Below are 9,360 nucleotides of genomic sequence, written 5' to 3' on the forward strand. Positions count from 1 at the left end.
GGTTTCTGTTGTTGTTTGTTGTTACTTTTTTCTTAGCTTTTAAGCACAAATGGGTTAGATTTTATTGTTAGTGCGCATCATGTCAGGCAATTCACAAAACTTAACAAAATCCCCTCTTACCCGCCCTCGGGTTACCACCAGGGAGTCGTGGTAGAGTCTTGCACGTGACCTTCTCATTCGAGGCGTGGTGAAACCCGATAGTTCTGGAATGCTCATTTCCGCCTTGGCCATGGCGAAGAGCGAACTGCGATGGAAGGTGTAAAGGAGCTTTTTTCTTCAAAGTATTTCAGTTCTTTTGGTTACATTGTAGCCGTTTCTTACCTTCCAGCCTTAGTAATATTTGCTGGATACACAGGGCAGCTAAGAACCAGTGAGCGTCGAACATTTCGCTGTCCATCTTCTCCTGATTCTCGTGACGACTGTTTGGTGAAATATGACCAGCAGTTCAACTCTCCTTTTCCACTCTATGGATTTGTCCTCCTGTGTTTTATTCCTCTGTTGGCTGTGTGCATCGCTTACTCGTGGTGCTTTGCTAAATCGCGAGTTGATGAGCTGGAAGCCGCCTTGAAAGCTGATCCAGAAAACCCTCGCCCCCGGCCACGAGTGACAACTCGTCGAGTGTTTTATTCCTACTTTCTTCATCTGCTTGTGCGACTCATCTTAGGAATTTTGTTAACAGTGTTGCAGAACTTCATATTTTATCCATCTGGATTCCCAACGGATTTCATCTGTGTTTTACCAACCGTTAAGCCCACAGTAAATTCCACGAAGTCGAATTTTAATGCGACGAAATATGATGTTACTGCTATCAACTGTGACAATCCTGTCGGATCTGACAATGCTATCTGCGCCAAGGGAATCTGGATAGTGAACGTTCTGTTGGCATTTCTCGTGTTTGTAGAGTTGCTTTATCTTTTAGTGCGAGCAAAACGAAGCGAACGCTTTACCTTCGACTCCGAGTTTTGTCAAAAGCACTTTTTCAACAAGAGTGGAACTCCAGTCACGCTCCATGAGACCACATTTCGCATGAGAAGACGAATGCGCGAAGACACGGAAATTCTGGAACCGTTGATTGTCGATGACCCCGATTGCAACAGAGCTTTAGATGACATGTTTGTCGATCTTGTCATTTACACGGGAAGAGCGAAACATGAGTTCGCCGACTTGTCGAAAAGACACGAAATATTTGACATCTATTTGAAGCCTCAGCATGGAGCAGTACCCATAAAGAAACTTGACGAGTTATTTCTTCCCAACGAAGATACCCAAAACCCTCGAAAAATTCTTATTGTTGGTCGTCCGGGGATCGGAAAGACTTTGTTGTGTACGAAACTGTCGCGTGACTGGAGCAACGGTGATCTGTTGCGTGACAGCAGCCAGAGCTTTGAACATATGTTCTTGTTTCAATTCAGGTGGTTCAATACTGAGACAACAGATAAGATATCTCTTAGGCAACTGATGAGTCTTGTATGTCCAGAAGAAAGCATTGGCAATGAGGTGTTCCAGTACATGTTAGACAACCCAGAGAAAGTACTTCTTGTATTTGATGGCTTGGATGAATTCAAGCACCATAAAAACTGTTTAGAGGATGAGCAGGCACAAGGTGGAAACAGTCCAACAGAGACAATGCCATTCTCTGCATTGTATGTGAAATTAGTGAAAGGAAAACAGCTTTTTGGAGCCACAGTTTTAACTACTAGTAGACCCACTGTGGTGCAGAGTGTCGCAGGGCTAAAATTTGACAGGAAGGTTGAAATTATGGGATTTACACCAGAGAAGGTTCAGGAGTATGTTCACAAGTTTTGTGCCTATGATATGGAGATCGGGAACAGAATATGGGGACATATCAGCAGCAACTTAGAACTGTTGTCTTTGTGCTACATTCCAGTAAACAGTTTTATTGTTTGTTCTTTTTTGGCAGAGTTAATCCAACTCAAAGATGACGATTCAGGAAGTACTTTACCGACGACTTCAACAGAGATTTACAAAGGAGCTCTGAGATTGTTTCTTTTCAAGCATCACCCAGAATTTAAGGGTAAACCACTGACAAAGGATTACCTTATGGGAGATGTTCACTTTTCAGATTCGTTAGAAGAAACTCTTAGCCAAGTAGGATCATTGGCAAAAACAGGAATAGAAGAAAGGCGACTGGTGTTTAATTCAATGGAGGTAAGAGGAGTAGAAAACTGTGGCTTGTTTAACCGTATGCCAGACAGTCAAATCTCTGCTTTCAGATATGACTCTCTTTTCTGCTTCATTCATTTGACTATCCAAGAGTTGCTTGCTGCCAGAGAAATTACAAAGATGGACCCCAGTGATCTCAGGGATTTTATCACCTCAAATGCTTCAGATCCAAAGTGGCATATGGTGATTCAGTTTGTGGCAGGTCTGCTCCGTGGCCAGGAAAATGAAGCAGTAGACAGTTTTATCAACCTTCTTTGTGATTCTTTGACAGTCAACCTTCCTTGGCACTCTTTGACAGAAGAGCCTCAACTGAATGATGAGGCAAAACAAATGGTTCTTCTCATGATGAAATGTTTGTATGAGTACAATAATGAAAACACAATGGAGAAGGCAGCTTCTGAACTACAGAAGGACAGTAAGGTCTGTAACAGAATAGATTTGTCTGCCTGTCAAGTGACAACTACTGATTTCACAGCAATTGTGTACTTTTTAAAGCACTTGCATAAAGACTTTGCATTGGACCTGAGTGATAACCAGATAACGGACCAAGGTGTATCACACTTGTGTGATGCAGTGAAGGATGAAAATTGTAATCTCACTAAACTGGACCTTGAAGATAAGAGTATAACAGATCAGGGTGTATCACACCTGTGTGATGCACTTAAAGATGTAAATTGTAAACTCACTGAGTTACACCTGAGTTACATGAATGACAGTATAACAAATCGAGGTATATTAGACCTGTGTAATGCACTAAAACATGAAAATTGTAAACTCACCTTGTTGCGCCTTGTTCATTTCAGTATAACAGATCAAGGCTTATTACACCTGTGCGATGCTCTGAAAGATTCAAATTGTAAACTTACTGAGTTGAACCTGAGTAACCAGTGCATTTATCCTGGCTATCAAGTGAATTATTGGGCTAACAAGATAACAGACCAAGGTGTACTACACCTGTGTGATGCATTAAAAAATGTTAATTGTAAACTCACTAAGCTGGTCCTTAGTTCTAACAGAATAACTGATCAAGGTGTACCACACCTGTGTGATGCACTGAAAAATGTAAATTGTAAACTCACTGAGTTGGACCTTGCTAGTAACAGTCTAACAGACCAAGGTGTACCACACCTGTGTGATGCACTAAAAGATGTAAATTGTAAACTCACTGGGTTGTACCTTGCTGAGACCAGTCTAACAGACCAAAGTGTATCACACCTGTGTGATGCACTAAAAGATGTAAATTGTAAACTCACTAGGTTGGACCTGGGTTTTAACAAAATAACAGACCAAGGTTTACCACACTTGTGTGATGCACTGAAAGATGTAAATTGTAAACTTACTGAGTTGAACCTTGCTAGTAACAGTCTAACAGACCAAGGTGTACCGCAACTGTGTGATGCACTAATCGTTGTAAACGGTAAACTCCGCACTTTGTTGTACCTAGGTGGTAACAAAATAACTGACCAAGGTTTATCACTTCTGTGTGATGCACTTAAAGATGCCACACTTCCCAAGTTGTACCTGGGTCGAGCGAAGGTGTGATCCCGTGTGATGCACTAAAAAATGTAATAATTATATTAAAAGAACTTCATGATTGGCCCCAAGGGAAACGGTGAGTTTCGTTTCCCCAAGAACCTATTGTTCCTGAGCTGAAGTCAAGGGGAACATTGGGGTAATATAAGCTCTGTTAACTTTTTTTAGTAACCTAAGCATGGCGTTAGCACTTGCCTGTCAACATTAATCAGTTGATGTACAGTGTATGAAGGGATACAGAAATAATTGTAGCACTGTAACAATAGGGTTAACTTTGATATCAACCTGTAACAGCTAGAATTATAAAGATATTTGCAGTATTAAAGAAACAAGTCATGTTGAAATGTCTTGTTGATGAGTAGTTTTATGAGTTATAGAAAGAGATTTATTTGAAAAAACAAGAGGCAGATGCTTTCACCATTTAAAAGGGGAGTCGATATTTCATCTTTACTGGAGAATCCCCTAATGGGAGAGATCCCCTTAGTTACTGGAATTTGAAATGTAGTGTTTGTGTGTGACCAGGACCATGACTCAGTGTTCCCTTATGGGAGATGTTCCCTTCCTGTAGGTTACAAATGTAGTGTTTGTGTGTGACCAGGACCATGACTCAGTAATCCCTTATGGAAGGTGTTCCCTTACTGTAGGTTACAAATGTAGGGCTTGTGTGTGATCAGGACCATGACTCAGTGTTCCCTTATGGCAGGTGTTCCCTTACTGTAGGTTACAAATGTAGTGTTTGTGTGTGACCAGGACCATGACTTAATCTTCCCTTATGGGAGGTGTTCCCCTACTGTAGATTACAAATGTAGTGTTTGTGTGTGATCAGGACCATGACTCAGTGTTCCCTTATGGGAGGTGTTCCCTTACTGTAGGTTACAAATGTAGTGTTTGTGTGTGATCAGGACCATGATTCAGTGTTCCCTTATGGGAGGTGTTCCCTTACTGTACGTTACAAATGTAGTGTTTGTGTGTGACCAGGACCATGACTCAGTGTTCCCTAATGGGAGGTGTTCCCTTACTGTAGGTTACAAATGCAGTGTTTGTGTGTGACCAGGACCATGACTCAGTGTTCCCTTATGGGAGGTGTTCCCTTACTGTAGGTTACAAATATATAGTGTTTGTGTGTGACCAGGACCATGACTCAGTGTTTCCTTATGGGAGGTGTTCCCTTACTGTAGGTTACAAATGTAGTGTTTGTGTGTGACCAGGACCATAACTCAGTGTTCCCTTATGGGAGGCCGGGTGTCCCCTTACTGTAGGTTACAAATGTAGTGTTTGTGTGTGACCAGGACCATGACTCAGTGTTCCCTTATGGGAGGTGTTCCCTTACTGTAGGTTGCAAATGTAGTGTTTGTGTGTGACCAGGACAATGACTCAGTGTTCCCTTATGGGAGGCCGGGTGTCCCCTTACTGTAGGTTACAAATGTAGTGTTTGTGTGTGACTAGGACCATGACTCAGTGTTCCCTTATGGGAGGTGTCCCCTTACTGTAGGTTACAAATGTAGTGTCTGTGTGTGACCAGGACTATGACTCAGTGTTCCCTTATGGGAGGTGTTCCCTTACTGTAGGTTACAAATATATAGTGTTTGTGTGTGACCAGGACCATGACTCAGTGTTCCCTTATGGGAGGTGTTCCCTTACTGTAGGTTACAAATGTAGTGTTTGTGTGTGACCAGGACAATGACTCAGTGTTCCCTTATGGGAGGCCGGGTGTCCCCTTACTGTAGGTTACAAATGTAGTGTCTGTGTGTGACCAGGACCATGACTCAGTGTTCCCTTATGGGAGGTGTTCCCTTACTGTAGGTTACAAATGTAGTGTTTGTGTGTGACCAGGACCATGACTTAATCTTCCCTTATGGGAGGTGTTCCCTTACTGTAGGTTACAAATGTAGTGTTTGTGTGTGACCAGGACCATGACTCAGTGTTCCCTTATGGGAGGTGTTCCCTTACTGTAGGTTACAAATGAGGTGTTTGTGTGTGACCAGGACCATGACTCAGTGTTCCCTTATGGGAGGTGTTCCCTTACTGTAGGTTACAAATGTAGTGTTTGTGTGTGACTAGGACCATGACTCACTGTTCCCTTATGGGAGGTGTCCCCTTACTGTAGGTTACAAATGTAGTGTTTGTGTGTGACTAGGACCATGACTCAGTGTTCCCTTATGGGAGGTGTCCCCTTACTGTAGGTTACAAATGTAGTGTTTGTGTGTGACCAGGACCATGACTCAGTGTTCCCTTATGGGAGGTGTTCCCTTACTGTAGGTTACAAATGTAGTGTTTGTGTGTGACTAGGACCATGACTCAGTGTTCCCTTATGGGAGGTGTCCCCTTACTGTAGGTTACAAATGTAGTGTTTGTGTGTGACTAGGACCATGACTCAGTGTTCCCTTATGGGAGGTGTCCCCTTACTGTAGGTTACAAATGTAGTGTTTGTGTGTGACCAGGACTATGACTCAATGTTCCCTTATGGGAGGTGTTCCCTCACTGTAGGTTACAAATGTAGTGTTTGTGTGTGACCAGGACCATGACTTAATCTTCCCTTATGGGAGGTGTTCCCTTACTGTAGGTTACAAATGTAGTGTTTGTGTGTGACCAGGACCATGACTCAGTGTTCCCTTATGGGAGGTGTTCCCTTACTGTAGGTTACAAATGTAGCGTATGTGTGTGACCAGGACCATGACTCAGTGTTCCCTTATGGGAGGTGTCCCCTTACTGTAGGTTACAAATGTAGTGTTTGTGTGTGACCTGGACCATGACTCAGTGTTCCCTTATGGGAGGTGTTCCCTTACTGTAGGTTACAAATGTAGTGTTTGTGTGTGACTAGGACCATGACTCAGTGTTCCCTTATGGGAGGTGTCCCCTTACTGTAGGTTACAAATGTAGTGTCTGTGTGTGACCAGGACCATGACTCAGTGTTCCCTTATGGGAGGTGTTCCCTTACTGTAGGTTACAAATATATAGTGTTTGTGTGTGACCAGGACCATGCCTCAGTGTTCCCTTATGGGAGGTGTTCCCTTACTGTAGGTTACAAATGTAGTGTTTGTGTGTGACCAGGACAATGACTCAGTGTTCCCTTATGGGAGGCCGGGTGTCCCCTTACTGTAGGTTACAAATGTAGTGTCTGTGTGTGACCAGGACCATGACTCAGTGTTCCCTTATGGGAGGTGTTCCCTTACTGTAGGTTACAAATGTAGTGTTTGTGTGTGACCAGGACCATGACTTAATCTTCCCTTATGGGAGGTGTTCCCTTACTGTAGGTTACAAATGTAGTGTTTGTGTGTGACCAGGACCATGACTCAGTGTTCCCTTATGGGAGGTGTTCCCTTACTGTAGGTTACAAATGAGGTGTTTGTGTGTGACCAGGACCATGACTCAGTGTTCCCTTATGGGAGGTGTTCCCTTACTGTAGGTTACAAATGTAGTGTTTGTGTGTGACTAGGACCATGACTCACTGTTCCCTTATGGGAGGTGTCCCCTTACTGTAGGTTACAAATGTAGTGTTTGTGTGTGACTAGGACCATGACTCAGTGTTCCCTTATGGGAGGTGTCCCCTTACTGTAGGTTACAAATGTAGTGTTTGTGTGTGACCAGGACCATGACTCAGTGTTCCCTTATGGGAGGTGTCCCCTTACTGTAGGTTACAAATGAGGTGTTTGTGTGTGACCAGGACCATGACTCAGTGTTCCCTTATGGGAGGTGTTCCCTTACTGTAGGTTACAAATGTAGTGTTTGTGTGTGACTAGGACCATGACTCAGTGTTCCCTTATGGGAGGTGTCCCCTTACTGTAGGTTACAAATGTAGTGTTTGTGTGTGACCAGGACCATGACTCAGTGTTCCCTTATGGGAGGTGTCCCCTTACTGTAGGTTACAAATGTAGTGTTTGTGTGTGACCAGGACCATGACTCAATGTTCCCTTATGGGAGGTGTACCCTTACTGTAGGTTACAAATGTAGTGTTTGTGTGTGACCAGGACCATGACTCAGTGTTCCCTTATGGGAGGTGTCCCCTTACTGTAGGTTACAAATGTAGTGTTTGTGTGTGACCAGGACCATGACTCAGTGTTCCCTTATGGGAGGTGTCCCCTTACTGTAGGTTACAAATGTAGTGTTTGTGTGTGACCAGGACCATGACTCAGTGTTCCCTTATGGGAGGTGTCCCCTTACTGTAGGTTACAAATGTAGTGTTTGTGTGTGACCAGGACCATGACTCAATGTTCCCTTATGGGAGGTGTTCCCTCACTGTAGGTTACAAATGTAGTGTTTGTGTGTGTGACCAGGACCATGACTCAGAGTTCCCTTATGGGAGGTGTTCCCTTACTGTAGGTTACAAATGTAGTGTTTGTGTGTGACCAGGACCATGACTCAGTGTTCCCTTATGGGAGGTGTTCCCTTACTGTAGGTTACAAATGTAGTGTTTGTGTGTGACCAGGACCATGACTCAGTGTTCCCTTATGGGAGGTGTCCCCTTACTGTAGGTTACAAATGTAGTGTTTGTGTGTGACCAGGACCATGACTCAATGTTCCCTTATGGGAGGTGTTCCCTCACTGTAGGTTACAAATGTAGTGTTTGTGTGTGTGACCAGGACCATGACTCAGAGTTCCCTTATGGGAGGTGTTCCCTTACTGTACGTTACAAATGTAGTGTTTGTGTGTGACCAGGACCATGACTCAGTGTTCCCTTATGGGAGGTGTTCCCTTACTGTAGGTTACAAATGTAGTGTTTGTGTGTGACCAGGACAATGACTCAGAGTTCCCTTATGGGAGGTGTTCCCTTACTGTAGGTTACAAATGTAGTGTTTGTGTGTGACCTGGACCATGACTCAGTGTTCCCTTATGGGAGGTGTCCCCTTACTGTAGGTTACAAATGTAGTGTTTGTGTGTGACCTGGACCATGACTCAGTGTTCCCTTATGGGAGGTGTCCCCTTACTGTAGGTTACAAATGTAGTGTTTTTGTGTGACCAGGACCATGACTCAGTGTTCCCTTATGGGAGGTGTTCCCTTACTGTAGGTTACAAATGTAGTGTTTGTGTGTGACCAGGACAATGACTCAGAGTTCCCTTATGGGAGGTGTTCCCTTACTGTAGGTTACAAATGTAGTGTTTGTGTGTGACCTGGACCATGACTCAGTGTTCCCTTATGGGAGGTGTCCCCTTACTGTAGGTGACAAATGTAGTGTTTGTGTGTGACCAGGACCATGACTCAGTGTTCCCTTATGGGAGGTGTCCCCTTTTACTGTAGGTTACAAATGTAGTGTTTGTGTGTGACCAGGACCATGACTCAGTGTTCCCTTATGGGAGGTGTTTCATTACTGTAGACCTGTTACAAATGTAGTGTTTGTGTGTGACCAGGACCATCTTATGACTCAGTGTTTCCTATATGAGAGGTGCTCCCTTAATGGCTGAGATTACAAATGGCACATATTTGCAGTAAATATAAAACGAAATAACGCCAAGAAACAGACAATCAAGTAAACAAATTAACTTACCGTACGCAATCTACAGCTTTCCCGCTTCGTCCTTTCGTTGGGGAGGAAAGATTGTGCGACCCCAAAGGAGGCTCTGTTTCGGTTCAAGTAAAATGAATGAAAAAACGATGCAATGGGATACGGCTGAATGTTGGATATCGCGGGCGCAGTATCGAGCTCG

The 9,360-nt window shown here is 43.7% G+C and overlaps 1 protein-coding gene across 2 annotated transcripts; it reads left to right on the top strand.

Moving 5' to 3' along the window:
* Nucleotides 1–82: 82 nt before the first annotated feature.
* Nucleotides 83–4,061, top strand: LOC144642569 (uncharacterized). Of its 2 annotated transcripts, XM_078501549.1 has the most exons (2): nucleotides 83–2,734; nucleotides 3,128–4,061. In XM_078501549.1, exons 1-2 carry the CDS (start codon nucleotides 250–252, stop codon nucleotides 3,724–3,726), a joined length of 3,084 nt encoding a protein of 1,027 aa, XP_078357675.1. In that variant the 5' UTR covers nucleotides 83–249; the 3' UTR covers nucleotides 3,727–4,061. The 2 variants fall into 2 exon arrangements, with proteins under 2 accessions (XP_078357675.1, XP_078357674.1); XM_078501548.1 differs by having other exon boundaries at nucleotides 83–4,061.
* The last annotated feature ends 5,299 nt before the right edge of the window (nucleotides 4,062–9,360 follow it).

The sequence above is a fragment of the Oculina patagonica genome, chromosome 2, assembly GCF_052425735.1.
Source record: "Oculina patagonica isolate OP01 chromosome 2, crgOcupat, whole genome shotgun sequence".
Classification (NCBI taxonomy): Eukaryota; Metazoa; Cnidaria; class Anthozoa; order Scleractinia; family Oculinidae; genus Oculina; species Oculina patagonica.

Bases quoted from the DNA above. Each gene is read 5' to 3' on its own strand.
- LOC144642569 (XM_078501548.1), top strand. From the start codon at position 250: ATGGAAGGTGTAAAGGAGCTTTTTTCTTCAAAGTATTTCAGTTCTTTT.